Source organism: Spea bombifrons, chromosome 8, assembly GCF_027358695.1.
Source record: "Spea bombifrons isolate aSpeBom1 chromosome 8, aSpeBom1.2.pri, whole genome shotgun sequence".
Taxonomy (NCBI): domain Eukaryota; kingdom Metazoa; phylum Chordata; class Amphibia; order Anura; family Pelobatidae; genus Spea; species Spea bombifrons.
Window position 1 is genome coordinate 11,741,765 of NC_071094.1, and position 20,171 is coordinate 11,761,935.

At 39.6% G+C, this 20,171-nt stretch overlaps 1 protein-coding gene across 5 annotated transcripts in view; it reads left to right on the forward strand.

Annotated features, from left to right (window-relative positions):
* The window catches only part of DENND1A (DENN domain containing 1A), a 263,707-nt gene that overhangs the window by 216,173 nt on the left and 27,363 nt on the right, over positions 1-20,171 (forward strand). For all 5 annotated transcript variants that reach the window (XM_053473723.1, XM_053473725.1, XM_053473724.1 and 2 more), the window contains one exon: positions 1,571-1,699. In XM_053473723.1, coding sequence (XP_053329698.1) covers positions 1,571-1,699 — 129 coding nt within the window. The remainder of the gene's footprint in view (positions 1-1,570; positions 1,700-20,171) is intronic.

Sequence of the window (20,171 nt, forward strand, 5' to 3'; positions counted from 1 at the left end):
CATTTGCAATTCAAACCCAAACCAAGAGCAGGATGGGGGCAAGCGGGCTCTTGATTATGTCTCCGAGGTCAGAAATGGGAGGCACCGAATCTTGTGCACTGAATCCATGCATCATGTCATCCCGCTAATGTGAGATAACAAGAAAGAGATATAGCAGACAAAGAAGTAATCATCCTGTTCATGCTTCACAATTCCCTCTGTCTTATAACATAAAAGGTTTGCTGGAACACCAGATAAAATTTATGTAAAAATGGATTCCTTGAAATCACAATTTGCAAATCAGGGGTTGTATGAAGACGCATATAAAATTAATGAAAATGTGTACATTTTGAAGGTTGATGCCCATATTGGAATTGTGTATGGTCTATTATGAAAATTGTTAATTTTCCGATTCTCAACTTATACCTAATAACGCAAAATGTGGGAGCAGTTTAATACTGTTGCTGTGTGAGTAACAATTTCAACCCCCCAGTTTAATTATTAGAAAAAAAAGGCAGACTAAGAATGTCAGTTTTGTTTAATTAAAAGAGATTAATCTTATGGAGGGAGCCAAGCTACTCTCTGTCAGTTTTGTTGCTGCTGTCATACTTGAGATGGCCATTACACGCCACAGTGTCATGTAACCCTTAGTTCAGGTTAAGTTGAGGGTCAGTCTGGTATATTTTAGCAGTTTTCTGCAGCTTGATCTGTAATTTTTAACTGATGACAATGTCAGGTGAATATATTTTACAATGAAAGTGTAAACCCAACTTTTAGGTTTGGGAGAGTCTGTTACTGTTGTTATGGCGGTCAGTATAATTTAGGATGTTCGGCTATCACCGGATAAATTTAGGATGTTAGGCTATAAGAGGATAAATCTTGTATTTGCCAGTGCCACTGAGCATAAGTCCATTACCTAGCACATTGTGGAGTTAAATGGGTTTAGAAAGCAGTGTTGCTGTAACAGCCGGGTTGTATTGTTTTGATGGTAAATTGAATTGAGCGCCTTCAAAGTTGTCCCAAATAACACATGATGGTAGGATGACCACATGTCAAAATTCCAAAAAATGTGCACCTCCCAAATGTGGCCTACTAGCCCCCAGACAACCTGACAAACCGATGCATAGGTAGTATCACTGTACTCAGAAGATGTTGCTGAGCCACCTTTAAGGGTTAAGAGGTGGTCACATTGAAATCTTGCAGCAAGCTGGTCAACAAACCTTATTCATCCAGAGTTCTTTATTGCTTAGAGTTAGACTGATCTGTCAGTACATTCCTTTGTTTATACTTTTTAACTAATCATAATTGAGAAAATTATAAATAAGCATGTAGAAGGTGCGGTCACTTCTATAATTGCATCAGGTGTGTGGGCTGATGATCCCAGAATGCAGTGCCAGCCATTGGTAAGTGCTTTGTTATCGAGTCTAGTATTTTGAACCACTGGTGAAAGGTTTAGCCAAACAGGATAGGTAGCAGCCAGTCAGTATGTAGGTTGATGTAGGTATTTACCATATGTAGGTAAGGCAGATGATTCTGATATATCTACAACTTAATTTATTTAATGTGTTTTACCCCATATTTTTCCATCCAGGATATGGCTGAAAATGGATGTACAGTATCAGAAGAGCCTCTTCCTAGGATGTCACCATCACCATCTGCAGAAAAGAAAGACCCAAAGAGCCGAGAGGAAAGGCGGCCTATCACAATGCATTTTGGGCAGGTATGATGATTTAGTTAGCCCCCCCCCCACAGTTTAGCAATCAGTCCTACACCATACAATATTTCAGTTAATAAAACATGTAATGTAGCTGATCAAAACTTAGCTGCAAATGTGACTTTTAATGTCAACTCAAGGTCCACTCTTTGCGGATGCGAAAAAAAATACTCTGCCTTTGGTGAAATGTTTTTGAGATTGTGCAGATGGTTCTATTAATAGCCAAAACACTCTACAGAGATATTGGAATCAAGGGTGACTATGGAACAATTCAAGCCACTCATTTCTCAGATTTCTCTAATTTTAAATCTAGCTAAAATACAGAGGTTTAACCTAAAGAAATATGAATGCAATTGTCCCACACAAGTATCCTTCAGACAATTTTTTTAGAAGTAGATTATGTGGTCTAAATTAGGTTAACCATACTACTATTTTTGTAACCTAATAATTAGCACGCGTAAATGATTTATTTAGACATCAAACTCAGGCTTGTAATATTGTAGGGTGACTTCATGTTTGGGCACATATACTTTACGTATATTTGTGTTTGTAAAATATAGTTTTATTTGTAAAATAATATTTTTATGATGTAGTTTACAAACTATTTCCATATCTTCCATTCTACACAAACATTGAATAGCTTTAGTGATTGTGTGATTTTTTTATTACATTTTATTAATAAAATAGCAACATAAATATATAATATAAATAAAATATACTGAACAGAACATACCGTATTTGCTCGATTATAAGACGAGGTTTTTTCCAGAAAAAAACTTCTGAAAAACCGACCTCGTCTTATAATCGAGGTCGTCTTGTAATCAGACCTCAGATCATCCCCCACGATACCTCACAATTCCATCGGCAGCCGCCGCCGCCGTATCAGCTGCAGCCACTGCCGCCGCCGCTTCTGTATTCGCGGCAGCCGCCGCCGCTTCTGTATTCGCGGCAGCCGCCGCCGCTTCTGTATTCGCGGCAGCCGCCGCTGCTTCTGTATTCGCGGCAGCCGCCGCCGCCGCCGCCGCTTCTGTATTCGCGGCAGCCTCCGTATCCGCGGCAGCCGCTGCCGCCGTATCCGCGGCAGCCTCCGCCTCCGTGATCCGTGGCAGCAGCCGCCGCCTCCGTAATCCGCGGCAGCAGCATCCTCCGATGCGGCCGAATCGGAAGCTGTGACCATAACAGATGCGCGGGTCACGTGGGTCGCGCTGTTCTCACCTGACCCAGCTTCGTTTTTTACGTTTTGTGCCCATGATTCTATGCAAATCAGTCCTACCTGACAGTCTGTGCTCCTGTTCACAATTTGTGAAGAGGAGCATAGACTGTCAGGTAGGAATGATTTGCATAGCTGGTTCAATTAGGGGCACAACCTAGTGAACTACATTTCCCATGATTCCCAGACCCCTTTAAGCGTGACTGAGGAGCATGGGACATGTTGATGGGACAAGTTGATGGGACATATAGATCTGCTATTCCCACTGACAGGTGAGAAAGAAAAAAAAAACACTATACACATGCAATAAGAAACCACCACATTACTACCACCATTCCCCTGTGTCATAGTGTAAAAGTGCATATGAGTGAGTGTCAGATTTTAAAAGTGCATATGAGTGAGTGTCAGATTTTAAAAGTGCATATGAGTGAGTGTCAGATTTTAAAAGTGCATATGAGTGAGTGTCAGATTTTAAGTGTGTTTATTTTACAGATAATCTGGTTGTTATATGTTAATGATTAAACTATTTTTATGACAAAAACAGTGGTTTTGATTTTTTTCCCATTAGGGTCGTCTTATATTCAGGCCTTTTCTTTTTTTCCCCAATAAGATCCAAAATTTGAGGGGTCGTCTTATAATCGGGGTCGTCTTATAATCGAGCAAATACGGTATTATATTGTTAACATCCACATACAAATGACAAATTCATAAAATAGATCATTCCAGTTTTCTGAACTCTAGAAAGTCTTAGAGATTGCAGTTCATTCTTCGTCATTCTGTACTTTTCTCAACTGGCAAAAATAAAATCCTGATTCTGTTATTTCAAACACTTTCTCCTGCCATTTTATGTTTATCACAAGCTTTAGTTATCTTGCTTTATCTGCCAGTGCCTTTGTCATGTGAAGATTGTATGTTTGTCTATATATATATTTTTTTTCTTTTTATTATTATTATTATTATTTTTTTTACTTTCATCCTTGCCTATTTTGTTTTATACGTTCCTTATTAAAATGTAACAAAAAGTATGGTAGGAGCAGGACAAACATATATTATATATTTTTTTTTATTTTTTTTTTGTTTTTTACTTCAACGCTGATCAAAGAAAATGTATACTCAGAAAATGTCACCACCCCTACACCAGAGTATTATTAGATCCTCTGGCAATCCGTGAGCTAAAATGCTCCCATTCTAAGTGCCATAAGACAATTTGGACAACACATGATCTTTAATGTCATTGTTAGCCACAGTGGTGTTCAAAGTCAGAAAACGTAGCTACGCATGTGAATCAGGAAGCAATTAAAAGATGCAAAAGCCGTGCGAATCGGCAGCTTGGACATGTCCTGAGCTCCTTTTCTCACTTGTTTTACATATCTCCTGGCATTATGCTAGTTTATGTAGAAGAGACAGATTTTTTTTAAATGCATGCATGCGGATTAAGGTCAAGCCCTGTGTATCACTAATGCAGTTTTCCTGGCTGTATGACTGCAGCTTCTGAATCCAGCAACAGCAGTAAGACGCCTTAATTGAGACGCGCTGTCAGAGTGACAAACACATTTGCATACTCTCTATTTGTTTTCTCTGGAAAGGTCTGCAGGCTGCTGTTGCTTGAACATTTTTAATCAGCTTTTCTGTAAGTGTGCCGGCAGCTAGCTGTCCTCGTCCTGGTTGCTGCTTCATTATTTGACAGGTTAACTAGATGGGGGGATGGGGACTTGGGGTTCAAAACTATCGGCAGTCTCTCTGTTTAGATTTTCAGCCTCCGTGAGCTTGACAACACATACCTTCACATGGTTCTACCCAAGAGGAATGCTTCCTCTGAATTATAATAAATATACTCATTGAGAAATGCTGTTTTTTAATGCTTGGTAAAATAGTTTGTGTTATTATTTAAGTAAAGAAAGCACAGGATCAGTTTAAATTTGGGCTTAAAATGCATTCACTTAATTGTAAAAAAAAAGTAACTTTTTATATGACTATTTTGCATATCTGACCAAGTTTAGAGCTCCCAACCGGCCGCCTTTTAAAATCATGTGTTTAGGAATACTGGAAGGTCAGAATCATGCTCTTATGTGATAGTTCCACATTATCTGTTAAAACACTGTCATTGTAGTAAATCTGGTTTTATGCAATGCGGAGCTATTGGTGCATAGCTCACCTCCTGAACTATACTTCTGACAAATAGCTTTGTACTGCTTCAAATACTGACGTTTGAATTAACATACTATGCAAATATGTAAACACACATCCAAAAAATAAATATATGTAAAATCAACAATTTAAAGGGCACTATTAATATGTTTGATATACATTTATATTTATATCTATGTTCATTTTTGCAGGGTAAACTTTGCGTAACCATGGTGTGGTTAACGTTTTTTCTTTTACTAACAAAAGTTGAAGTGATTGTTCGTTGACATTGGATATGAGTTCTGTGCGATTGTGCAGATATTTCTGTTCCTCTGGCTCAGGTCGCTACAATTTTCATCGGTATATGAGGTCATGTTCTAGAGCACAGCACACAAGGTGGCAAGTCATAGAGTTGTATATTAAAGAAGAACCCCCTCTGCCTTTTCTCCAGGTGACGTGAGGGATGGTGCTTCGGTGGGGTGCTGTACCTATGGTAGTAATGCCAATGGGTGAACAGACAGGCAGATAAATCTCCTTTTTTAGTGCTGTGTGAAGCAGCCTCTATACTCTGTGTCTTTATTTTTATTGCTACCTTGAGCTGTGTATTCAGATAGAATATAGAAAGATAATGTGGAATGAATACTTGTGTTTTGGCAGCGTAATGGTTACAGAAAAAGATAAGATTGTTGTACTTCACATAAAAATCACATTTCAGTTATTGTAGTTTTTAATTAAGCCCTAAAGTGTGTGGAAAATAAAAAAAAAAAAAATGTGTCCATAAATCCGCATTGAATTGGAAAAGAGAAAGAGGATGGAGGACAATGTGACATGTACACAGCTTTGTACTTAATGATACGCTGGGTTCCACTGCTGGAAGGTTGTGAGAGGTGAGACCACTACTGCAGAGAGAAATGTTTCAAAATATGGGAGACTTTGTCCAGACAGAATTATTCATAATGGGAGACTGTTCCTTTGTTATTTTGATCTTGCACAATGGTGGCAGGATTATGAAGGCCTGCAAGCTTGACAGAGGTCACAGAGGGAAGCAGAAGATGCAGAGATCTTTCTTTGTCATGTTTCTTACCTCACCCCCCTTCGCCCTCCTGTGTGAGTCACCCCACAAAGAACAATAATAATGGCCAGCCACTGTGCCGGAATAAAAGTGAACAGAGGAAGAAGCCCGATGAAAATCCGCGTTCAACAGACGCATAATTGGGCTACGCTAACTTTACCTCTCCCATCACTAAGGTAGCATCACCGGTGAACCATTTTTGCTGATAAATATGTACCATTCAGTCTTCACCCGGTGCATGGCCAAAATAAACCTTTTGGCTTTGTTTCGTCATTTACTTAACTCTTTCATTTACCCTATGTGTTAATGTTCAGTGATATGGCTTATGTGCCACACAATTGTATTTAACTAATGTTTATGTTAGTACTCTATCCAATATGCAAGATGGACTTCATTGAATGGGACTTGGGGTAAAATGGGTGTTTTTTTCACATTGTTAAATTTGATTTTACATTGTTTTACATGTTAAAACAACTTATAACATAAATTGCATCATAGACCATTAAGAGTTGTAGATGCAACTGAGGTGCCCTTCCAAAGCACACAATTAAAGTAGCATGTTTCAGTCTTTTAGGAGTTGCAGACGTTAAATGGAACATTTAATACCGCTGATAGACCTGCTAACATTTATTGTGTGAGTACTTTGGAAAACACTTAATGTAGAAGCTACAGCTCTACAGCTGCTGCCCATCTTCCTTGGCTAAACGATTCTTGCCACTGATAGGATGCTTGAAGCAGCCATCAGTTGCAGGGAAGCTCTTGCATTCAAAGAAATAGGAGCACTTTCTGCACATGCGCACAGGAGTGTGAACATCCCCCTCCCCACAACTTTCTCCATGACAGTGGTTTGAGCTGACTACTGGTAAGTATATCAAATGCATGGAAATGTGTTCAGCCAAACAAGTGTTGTTCATGCCAACTCGCTGGAAGGGGTGCACTTTCCACGCATTCTGAACAGACTCCACCTGCAGCATTTGCCGAGTCTGCAGTTCAGCTGACTAGCAGACCAAACACATCTCCTGCATATAAAATAGCTGGGGGCAGACAAATAGGCAAATGCCACACTGATACTTCTTACTGGCCTGCCTTCACCAACTGGCATATACCTTACCAGGTCCAACGGTGTCAGTGGTTTTAAAAAGCCTTAGCAGGTTAGCATTTGACTTGTACTATACACTGATGAGCAGTAAAAATATATCTAAGCAAGGAACAGAGTATGCTCATGACCAGGAGTCCCAGACTTACTGGAGCACATGAACTAAATCAACAGGCAGGACAGTGGTCTCAGAGGTGGAACTGGGTGAAGTAGCCCCTCACAATATGTAGTATGTGGCACAATGCTGGAGGAGAGGTTGAGGTAGGCAAAGGTTAGGAACCAGTATTATCAGTCCATAAATCACCAGACTGAGGAAAACTCTGGAAACAAGTAGCCAAAGTAGGGCCAAAAAGCTGTAGGGCACAAAAAACATTATATTGACTTGTGTCACATATAATCGAGTGGGCATGGCAGGTAGGAGCAGGTACTACAATTGGGCAATTGAGTGCTTTGAAACAAGTACCAGATGTTTAAATATCCTAATATCAATATAACAATCTCAAACTTTATTTGGTCATTGATCTTGTCTTATATTAAGGAGAGACTATCCTAAACATGTATACTGTATAAAGCTCTAACAGTTTTGCTCGAAGAATTGTAAAAATTAGTCTCTTACTTCATCAAGTTTGCTGTTAGACTTAAGATGCCAAGACTGCTGACACCTCCACAAATGGGAAAAACATCAAAATAGCTTTGTAGGAGGTTCACAGGCATAAACAAAACTCAAGAAAGGGATGAATGTGTAGAAAAAGCTGTCAAACTTGGTCAAAAGAGTAGGAGAGTCCTTTCTGCATAAAGAGAGCGCTTTGTGAACTGCTTAGTAAAGCAAAGCAGACAGGAGACACTTCTGCTCCCCTTTGACACTCTGGCCAGATCCAGATTTAAAGGGTTAAAGTCTGGCACAAGATATGTACTGTAATCAATACAATCAAATTCAACCCAAGCTGAGGAATAACTTCATTGAACGGAATGATCATACATTTACCAAGAATTAATGTTAATATCAAATACAACATATGATGTGGGAAAGCGACAAATTCATGTCAAAGGTTTAGTACGAAAGGTCGGATTTTACTTAATGTCACAAACGAATGCATGCTTGTTTGCCAAGTCTTTTAAATCTCAATATGTGGACTTCATCAACGTACAGTGCATTCCTTTACAGCCATTTTTTGTGCAGCTTACAAAAATGTATGCTCATAAGACAACGTATGGTACCATAACATAGTAAGTTCATGTGGATGCCATTGATAAAATTCTCACAGTTCCCCAGTCCCATTACCAATTAACCCCATTAATCCTTCTGTCACAACAGCGGGACATAGAGGTAATGCTGGGCATTGACAGACCAGCAGCAGTTGTTTTATCCTGGAGAATATGCATGTAAATATTTGTTTAAATTGTGATTTTAAGCCAAATGGAAGTACTCTCAACTTAGCCCTAAGCAGCGTATGAAGCTTTGTTCACTACACTTCCCTTAATGTCATCCTTTCACAGTCAAAACAGTAAAGGAGGCTGGTTTTTTTTTTTAATCGAAAGCGTCTTCTAATATTTCTCCCATTCTAAATGTGTGTTAGTGCTGCCTGAATAGCATGCCTTTTCCACTGCTCTCTGCTCCCATCACTGAGCCGGTATCCAGCGCTCACAGCGAGAAGCAAAGCTTTATATTAAATAGCCCCGGGGCTGTGCCACTTCAGCAACCACCTAATTGATTGATCTGTGGGAAAATTAGAGCTTAGGTTTCAATTCTTGATTGATTGAAGAGGAAATGTTCTAAAAGATCCTTTTACAATAGCAAATAGTTTAATAGATTTTGATAGACATTTCCTTCAGCGGATCAGGTTTCAAACAGAGAGGGTAAAGAAATATGACGTTTACTGTAAAATATCTTTATATTGCTCATTATCCGATATGGCATGTTTTTATCTTAGCTGTATAATTTTAGCTTTGTATTTCGGTATCTCAGCCTCATTTCCTTGTAAAATTCTGACTGTAACAGTGCCTTATGAAAATCTCAGTGTCAGACAGGCTGTAGCACACAGCTGGCTCTAACAAGTTGTGTATGATAACTCACAGCAGTGTGTTCATATCAACTGCAGCTGTTACAGCCAAATCTATTAACTTGGTCTATATAGATCTATATATATAAGTAATAATATATAAGTAATAATATATATAATATATATTTATATACACACAGAGATTTATATATTTTGGGTTTGGAGTGTCAGTATGTTTAAATTCATATTAAGGGGTTCAGTCCGAAACAGGATTTGACACGACTATTATATTTAAAGATCCATCCTGACCCTTTTTTAGAGGATAGCTCACTAGGCATCCTCAGACCCAATAAGGTAGGACCTTAATCTACACACAAGCTCATATAACAAATTATAGAATGCAAATTACATACTAGCAGTTTATCAGTTCTTGGTGGGCCACTAATTGCATAAGAAGTGCATGAATTATTGGGAAGGCTGGGCTGCATGCATGTTGGCTGAAGTATAACCCCTAGAGACAAGGCCTGGACATGGAACTGTTGCTAGTGGCACACAGCATGCTAAATTTCTGTTATTCATGTCTGATACAAGCAGTTTCGTATTGCGCAATAGAGCTGTTGCTTTTCCCACTTTTTAACCCCCACAAACATCAATGTGTGACATGGTATCAGTCATCTGTCTGTACATCACATACTTTATATATAGTATATATTAATCTGTTTGTGTCGATATATTGTAATTTGTAATAGTATAAAAGTTAGTTTATATATCTGCATGGTGTCCAGTGGAAGACTTTATGGCACTGTGCCTTAGTTTGTGATTGTATTTAGAATTCCCTGGCGGTCCACCAGAGGGAGCACAAGTTCTGTACATTCCTGGGTGTGGATTTACTAAAGAGCATGCTATAATGATTCGCCCGTTTCTGTTTTGTGTCTCCAGTTACAAAGAACTCATCTAGGGAATACTTTCTCAATTGTGCAGAACTTGTGACTTAATGATGGCAGGCATTGGCAGGCATTGGTACAGTATTTAACACTCTCTGTCTTGGGTTGTGTCATAACAAAGAAATCTCAGAAGACCTACAATCAAGAATTATTGATTTGCATAAAGCTGGAAAATGGTTACAAAGTTTACATATTCATTAGCCCACAGTTAGACAATTTGTTTATAACTGTAGACAATTTTCATTAGAAGTGGGCACACAACCAAGATGAGTCCTAGGGCACAATGCAGAATTGTGAAAAAAGAACCCTAGAGTTACAGGAAACAGACAGGACACAGAGGAAGTTGGTGCTCTGCAATTTAACTTTGCTGTTTGCTTGACGTTTGCCAAAGAGCACATTGACACACCACAACGCTATCAAGAAAATCTTATGTGGACTGAAAAAACTAAAGTTGAATTGTTCAGGAAGAACATGCAGAACTATGTATGGTGTGAAAAAGGCACCACATGAAAACATCATCCCAGTGGTGAAGTATTGGAGGAGGGAGCATCATTATTTGTGTCTACTTTACTGCCTAAGGGCCTGGACAGCATGTTATAATCAAGGGGAGAATTAATTCCCAAGTTTATCTACAGTAGATATTTTGCATCATAATGTCAGGTTGGCTGTCCACCAGCTGAAGCTCAGTAGAAGTTGGGTGGTGTAGGACGACAATGACCACAAATATTGAAGTAAATCTACTATAGAATGGCTTAAAAAATAGAAAATGTGCCTTTTGGAGTGGCCCAGTCAGAGCCCAGACCTTAACCCGGGGTGTCCAAGTTTTTTCTGCAGTGGGCCACTTCATCAGAATTGTATATGTGCGAGGGCCGCACTCATTTTTCACTGCGTGAAAATATGGCCTTTAATAAAATATGCAGATTAAAATAAAGTAAATGACACAAAACCTTTACTTTTCCACTCACTGATTTCTGGGCCTAGAAAGTTTTGTGACTACAAATTCAGGATTCTGGATAAGTTAAAATGAAATAGTTCTATTTATTTTAGGGATACACCGAAATGAAAATTTTGGACCAAAACCAAAAATTCAGGGTTCACTTAGCCAAAACTGAAAATGACCCCCCCACATACTTTTAATAAAAGTAAGTTGCACACCAAAATTGTACAAAACAAATTATATATTATGATTGTTAACAGCAATCTCAGACATACCCAGATTCCAGCATGTACTGGTTGGCTGGGCATTGTACCAGTCATTTTTGTCCAATTTTAGTGTGTAACCACCCTTTTATGAAAAGTAACACCACAATTGGACCAAAAAAAATCAACAATATGACTTGGCATGATAGGAGTGTGATTGCTAACAGCAAACACACTCTTTTCATACCCAGGCAACCAGTAAATGCTGGAACCTAGGCATGATGGGACTGTGATTGCTATTAGCAATCACACTCCTATCATGCCAAGTCAGCCAGTACATGCTGGTACAGGGTGGCTGTAAGTGCAGACCCCATACTGCTGGCAGCATCAATACACAAGGGGGGCAGCTAGCCAGGTTTCAGCATGTACTGGCTGACTTGGCATGATAGGAGTGTGATTGCTAACAGCAAACACACTCTTTTTATACCCAGGCAACCAGTAAATGCTGGAACCTGATGATGGGACTGTGATTGCTGTTAGCAATCACACTCCTATCATGCCAAGTCAGCCAGTACATGCTGGTACAGGGTGGCTGTAGGTGCAGACCCCATACTGCTGGCAGCATCAATACACAAGGGGGGCAGCTAGCCAGGTTTCAGCATGTACTGGCTGACTTAGCATGATAGGAGTGTGATTGCTAACAGCAATCACAGTCCCATCATGCCTAGGTTCCAGCACTTACACATCCATGCTATCACACACATTCATTCATTCATATACTCATTCATTCACACATTCATTCCCTCACAGGCATACTCATTCAAACAACCTCCCCCACCCCCTTACCTACTACAGCTCTCGATGCCGCTCACAGACTTCAGCAGGGGGCGCGGCCTCCCTCGTTCTCCCCACAGAGGAGGCAGGACTGGAGCAGAGAATAGACCCTCCCACAAGTAAGCGGCAGGGCTTGTGATCCTGGCTGCCGATCTCAGACGGGCCACATCTCGAGGTCCCGCGGCCCGCATGTTGGACGCCCCTGCCTTAACCCATTAGAGATGCTGTGGAATGACCTCAAGAGATCTGTTTACACCAGACATTGTAGGAATATGGCTGAGCGTAATCAGTTATTTATGGAAGAATGGACTAGCATTCCTCCTGAACGTTGTGCAGGTCTGATCGGAAACGCTTTGAGGTTACTGCTGCCAAAGGAGATTTGGCCAGTTATTAAATCCAATGGTTCACTGGCTTTTTCCACTAGCACTGTGAATGTTGAATGGCCGTGTTAGTGTTTTATTAGCTTAAGCTAATATACTTGTGACTTATATGTAGATCAGATCACATTTTATGATTTTTATTAATGCAGAAAAACAGGTAATTCCAAAGGCTTAATTTATTTTTTCTTGCTACACTATACATATGTCTGTATGTGTATAGCACTTCTGGAGTGGTATACGCTAATACACACCTGTGTGTCTCCCATAGTGTAAGTGTTATATTTATCACTAGGCGACTGTGTGTCTATCATTATTACTTTTTGTCGATCACTGTATAGCTGTGTATCTGCATGCCTGGTGGAAATATCAAATGGAGATAATACAGCTCTGTCCATGCACCCTTAATACAGGCCTGGAATTTAATTCTGCCCTTTCTCCTGCGCTAACACAGCGTGACTGTTTATTTCTCCAATATGCGTGTTGGCACACAGTTTATACTTTACAAAGTACTGCAAGTCATTTTAATATTCTTGTCTGTGGTGTTTGGAGAAATTAACTCGCCAGAGTGTTTTGAAAAGGAGAATTGTAAATTTGCAGCACAGAGAGATCAGTAAGCAGGATGTAAACTGCCACCCGAAAAAAACAAACAAAAAAAAAAGTGAGACACACACGTTCACAAGTAGCTGGTTAAATCTAGATTCCTTTAATTAGAAATGCAGCGTTCACAGGATGCAAGTTGTTGCTTTTTTAAATTCCTCTTGCTTCTATTCTGGTTCTAAAATCCATATTAACATTTTCCTATCTGGAGAAGCTTGGGAATAGGTCAGTTAAAGAGGAGCTAGAACAGTCCAGGTTACACTAAATCCTAATTCTTGCTTCTGTGCATCATATTGTAGTAATGCTTTCTTTCCTTACCGCTTAAGTACCTAATAGAAAAATTCCCTCATTGCCTGCCCTTGGCTGCTACATCACATGTTGTACGCTGCTTGCTCTCACCATGATATCAGCTATAGGAACTTTAGTGAGGAGCTACGTAAGTCTCCCAACGCTAGAGGTGCAGCCTTCTAAAACAGGAGCACCAGGTATTGTTTGACTTGGTGACCTAATTTTGATATGATGGATGGTAGCATGTTATAAAGTAAAAAAAAAAAGCAGAACAAATAAGTGTGCTGAAATAATTATTATATATAACCAGCACAATTAAAAATACACAAAGTATATTCACTGCACGGCCACTAAAAAGAAATTGCAGACCAAGTAAGAAGACTCAAACAGTTCTCTTAACTGCAGTCATTAATTACATACCTGGGAGCCTCCTGAGGTGGGCTACCTGAAGCTCCCGTGGCTTTGTGAAGTGGCACGGCTAGCCATGCATAGGGATGGGGCAAGTGACAGACAGCCTTTAGTCAGTGAGGAGGGGAAGGGGCAGTGGGAGTGAAGTGGACAGAGGAGAAAAAAGACACTACAGAAAGAGGAACCCATAGAGTTCCCAGGTATGATCTTTTACCTACGTTCTACTAGCATCTCATTCAAGAGGGCAGTCCTCAGTGCAATATCTTTATCGGAGCTCTGATGTGAACCATATCTCACAAAAAAGAAGACCTACAATCAAGAATTATTGGTTTGCATAAAGCTGGAAATGGTTACAAAGTAATATCAAAGAGTTTACATATTCATTAGTCCGCAGTTAGATACTCCTCCAATCCCAAGGTTCACTTGCCTAGGGGTTTACTTATGTTTTCCAACCCACAGTGTGAATAATTGTATGATATGTTCAATAAGAACAAAACCAATACAATAATTGTGTGTTATTAATTGAAACAGGTTGTCTTTTTTCATTAATGTAACTTAGGTAAAGATCACATCATATTTTAAGACATATTTATACATAAGTACTGGTAACTGGGTAGGATCCACCGATCCTACCCAGGATTAATGAGCGCGATGGTTACAGCCTGGTAGGGTGCTACAGAAGCACTGCTGACCATTAGAATACATATAGCAATTCATTTAACAAAACAATGTTCTGCGCACATTAAGATCAGTAACTCTGTGCTGTTCCAGGATGAATCTTCGTATCAAGTAAAATCCCTTCTTTATGCAGTGCTGTAATCCATATTTGCATTCATTGTGCTGATGCTAAATTTCCATGACACATGGAAACACGGGGGGCTGTTTTGTGGAGGCAACATATTGTGTGTATTTTTTGTTTGTTTCAGCACTTTAAAAGCCCACAGCACCGTGGGGAGTGCTGGCCAGAGTTTCTTTTCCCCCATGTGCCCTTTATTATGTGTGTTAGAACAACAGCTGCACGAATCCATAAGCAGTGTGATTAGTGAGTGACATGCAGTGCTGGGCCTGCTTTGCAATAGAAATGACCAACAGCAACTCCCTGGTGCTCACCATCTTTGTATTAATACACCTCTGCTGTATAAATGAGGTTCTGCTGCTGTGCATAGGAGCTGCCCTGGAGGATTTGATTTGACAGTCAGATTTCCCGGCGGTTGCTCTCTTCGGTAGGCCGTGAGAAGTACCTAATAGGACAGAGCAAAGTGCTGCCTGTGTTCTTGTCCCTGGGACTGAGGACTAGCCATGGCAGCCACACATCCAGCAGGGCTGATCATTACAAGGGTGTTTGGTACCCTGAGTTAAAAATGTCACTTGTGCTCCCTCCTGGCCTCTTGCTATGACATGTCAGCCCTGTCGCACACATTACAGCCCTGTCGCACACATTACAGCCCTGTCGCACACATTACAGCCCTGTTGCACACATTACAGCCCTGTCGCACACATTACACGGGTAGCCCAGCGCAGTTTAAGCAAATTGGAGAGCAGATCCTTCTTGAATCTCCACCCATCCTTGTTCATTTCTGGCAGGAGAAAGACAAAGGTTTATTGGGATTTCAAGTAACACAGCCCCCCCCCTCGTTATCCTAAAACCAGCCCTGTAAAATAGCAATAAATAAAATAATACATAATACCCATATTCTCAAATGAAAGTCAAAGTTAGCTTTTAGTATCTTTTTCCTATGCCTGTTAAGTAGATCCTCTGTTTTTTTAATGGGGAAAACATTTTCATATTTGTGTAGCATTCACCTTGAGTCAACAACAAAAAGTCTTCAAGCTGTATGCTAAAAGGTAGTTCAGTAAGATAATTGCTTCTAGTAGAAAGCACCAAGCACGTAGTTTTACACTGGCCTCATGCACCAAGTGTCTGCAATTAGTTTTACACGTGAATATTGTAATATCTTAATATGAAAGCTCTGGCTTCTTCCACAGTGACAGCTTGAACATCCTGCACCTAGTTTCCAAATATATACAGTGCCGTGAAAAAGGATTTTCCCCTTTCCGATTATTTCTATTTTTGCTTATTCGTCGCACTTAAATGTTTGAGATCTTCAAATAAAATTTAACATAAGACAAAGACAATGCGCGTAAACACAAAATGCAGCCTTTCAAATATTGTTTTATTTATTGAAGGTAACGAGTACATCAAAATCTAAAAAAAGTAATTACCCCCTAAACCTTATAACCGGTTGTGTCTCCCTTGGTGGCAACAACTGCAATCAAACATTTGCAATAACTCTGGCCACTCTTCTTGGCAGAATTGTTTTCACTGGAGGGTTTTCGAGCATGAACTGCTTTTTTAAGGTCATGACACAGCATCTTAATTTACCGTATTTGCTCGATTATAAGACAAGTTTTTTCAGAGCAAATGGTCGTCTTGTAATCGGACCTCAAATGAGGTCTGACTATGAGACTAAGATCCAGATCCCCCACAGCGCTGCAGGGGACCTGGAGCCTCCTGTTTGGTAACCTCAGCTCCTATAGGGTCATCTTATATTCAGGATTTTTCTTTTTTTCCTAAATTAATATTCAGATTTTGGGGGGTTGTCTTATGACATATGGTGAAGTGACATACGGTAATTCATGTCAGGACTTTGACAAGGCCACTCCAAAACTTCCATTATGGTTTTTTTTTAGCCTTTCAGAGGTGAACTTGCTTGTGAGATTTAGGTCGCAAACTGATAGCAGACATGCTCCTTTGAGATTTTTTAAAGCAAAATTCATGGTTCCTAAATCAGCAAGGCAGCCCTAGATCATCACATTACCACCACCACCATGTTTGTCTTGGTATGGAGTGATGTAATGTAAAGCCAGAAGTTGGATTTACAGCAAGAAATAAACAGATATGGGAAAGGCTGAACTTGATGGACGCATGTCTTTTTTCAGCCTATCTAACTATGTAATGAGACCCATGTCTACCAAAAAGTTGGACTTTTGTGCGTTTGGAGGAATTTTGGTAGGCCGTCCAGTCCTGGGAAGGTTCACCACTCCAAGTTTTCTCCATTTGTAGACAATGTGTCTCACCATATTTTGCTGGAACCCCAGAGTCTAAGGCTTTGTAACCCTTTCCAGACTGATAGATGTCATCTTTCTTTGATCAATTTCTTTATATCGTGGCACCATGTGCTGCTTTTTGAGACCTGTAGCCTACTTCAATTTGCAAGACATATTCTATTTAATTGATGTTTAAAATCAAAGGGCTGGCAGTAATCCTGCCTAGGTGTGTCTGGTGAAATTGAACCCAATTATCAATTAAATTTGGTTAACTGGTTTATTTACTAATATGGGGCAATTAGTTTTTCACATAGGACCAGATAGGTTTGGATAGCCTTTTTTTCCTTTTATACATGAAATCATATTTTACAAACTGCATTTTGTGTTTACTCAGATTATCTTTGTCTAATATTAAAATGGATTTGATGATCTGAAACATAAAAGTGTGACAAATCAAGAAGGGGCAAATATCTTTTCAAAGTGCTGTAAGTGTTTCAGGGATGGGGATTGCGCTTACAGTAGTAACCTGTAATCATATATAAGCTTATCAAAATGTGTCAACTAATTGATCCTAATTACAAGAAGTGGAAGCGTCTGCTTCTATGGTATACATATAAGTTGTAATTAATTAATTTATAATGCTTACTTTAATGTGTAAAAACCATTGCATCGTTTTATTGCGGGGAACTGTCAAATGGGGGATTAGGGAAATTAAGAGAAATGCTTTAAATTTGCAGTGCTTATGGTTACAACGTGACAGGTTATATTTAAGGATCTATGTGAAAATGTATTATGCAATTTTATAGTTTTGTCCAGGATCAGAACGGACGGATCCCTTTTAGAGCGGCATACATGGCGTGATATTGTTTTGTGTTTGAGAGGATTGGGTTTATAGAAATAACCTTCTGTCTTAATCCTGACGCCTGATTGTTTGCAGTACATGTCATATAATCACACATGTACCTTTAAACTGTCGCATGGGACTGGAAATGAATTCTGTCTCACCGTTTCCCAGTGTAGTGTTTGCGGCGCTCCTTTGCTGCTCTGTATGTCAGGCAGGAACGTCATCTTTATTGTCACGAGTGTAAGAGGCAGATAAATCTGACAGGTAGTCAAAGCACAAATGCCAGGACAAATTAACAGCTGAGAGTACATGGCACCAAACCATCTTCACAGTTGGGTCGCTCTGCATCAGATAAAGCTTCCTGATTTTTTCCTGGGTAAAATTGTGGAGATTATATTGTTGCATGCTCCTTGACTGAGATCATTCTGTGTGTGAAGAAATACATTTTATTTCTTTCCTGTAATGAGATTTACAATTAACCTCTTAACAGGCAGATATCTGTCTACGTCAACAGAGCTCCTGATTTACCAGAATGTTATTCTTTAGGGACAATGGTGTTGCTTCAGCGATCCGTCCACAATTCAGACTTCTCCTGAAATAGCTAATCGTACACGAAAAGTAAACTCACCATAGCAGAAATCTACAAAAATGATCACCAGCCATGTATAAATTTACCAGTGGTGTTTTTTGGCCAGGGCAGGCCTAGGGTGGGGGGGCACTAGTCCTTCAGGGTACAGCTTTTACTGTTGGGCAATCAGAATCTGCAATGCAGAACTGCTCAATCAGACTGATACAAGCAAGATTTCTCAGATCTCCACAACTGGTGCATTTACACAATGGAGAACTACGCATCCTTGGTCCTCTGTGCTCAGCCCTTTGTTAGCATGCAAAATCTATGTTTAATGAATAAATACATAAAAACACATGTACGGGGAAAAAAAATAAGATAAAGTCTATAAAGAATAGTTCAATTTACATATTGTGTAGTTCGTCATCCCAGAAGCAGTCTCTCAGGTGGAAGCGTGAACGATGCAAACTGTCCCTGTGTACATCAACCGAAGAGCTAATGCTTGTTGGTTGGTTTATGTAATTTCGTATGCGTACTGACGCGTTTCGCCTGTGATTCGGCTTCTTCAGAGTGCAACGGTGACCGCCAGTATTCACGTCCTTTTATCGATATGCTGGTGTCTTAAATGCCTTGTAGCCCCCTTATTTGTAGCTGTCTTGTTTTTCCTTTTTTCTGTATAGAAATCAGATAGTATAATTATTGCGGTGCGCATCATATCTACTCTCTCTGTATTCATTTATAGATTGAATTGAAAAATATTTGCCATTTCCATGTCCTATCAGTGATATTATGTAGATGTATTTATATATATATATATATATATATATATAAACCATTGTTCTCTACAAAATAAAATTTTCTGCTTTCCAAACACACATAAATCTAACTGTGTGATTAAAATTGAGTGCAGTCAGTTGTCTGTGATTAACAGATAATGCAGCCAATTGCTGCGAACGATCTATATTTGCTTGCCAATCCAGTGTCACACTGAGTATAAATTGCTAATTTGCTGGTGTGAAAACTTCACAAAGACTGATGAATACTCGGTGTAATTCTCGATGCATATTCGCTGCCACCTTGAAGGAAACGTCACAAAGTGTATATGTAAAGCATAGGTAGCCAGCTGATGAAGTACAACCTCCATGATCCTGATTTTCAGGCACTCTGCTACCAGGCTTTCCCAGTTATGATCATGGGCTAGTTAATGAAGTCAGTGGATCTCCAGTGACCGACCCAATGAGCAATGAAATCGATTGAGCTTTGAGCTTTTGTAGCACAGACCTCAATCACAGCTCCCACATGGTCTGTGACACACACTGATGCAATGTTCTGCTTCAATGCTTTGCAAGGAGGAAAGGTAGGTGTCCTGTCCCTGGACTAATTGTGAACCCTTCCACACCACCTATATCTATGTCATCAACAAAGGTGTCTAGTTTGGGGCACCTGAAACATTGGGGCTATAAAAATGACCAGAGTACAAGAGAGTTAGTTGTATTATGAAAACAGTAGCTGAAAAACTTCCTGTGGAAAACTCCTGATCTACAGCATACAATTAAATTATGAAGCAAAACAAAATTGACAATGGATTGCTCTCCTCCAATATGATATCACCATGTTGACCCATACATGCAAAGAACATGAGCAAAATGACAAAGGAACCAATTATGATGCTGCAAAAAAACACACGTATTTATTTTATGTTCTTTGTAGAGGATTCTTCCATCGGAAGATTGAGAAATTAATCACATTTTCATTGTTTTTGTTATGTATGCTACACAAACCCCCCATTTTAGGTGTCTTTGTAATGTCTGTATGTAAATGTTTTATAATGTTATTCAGTGAAGGGGAATGGAAGGAAAGAAGGTAGGTGAAACTGTAAGAAGGGGGGGGTGAGGTGTATGGAACAAATGACAAAAATAATT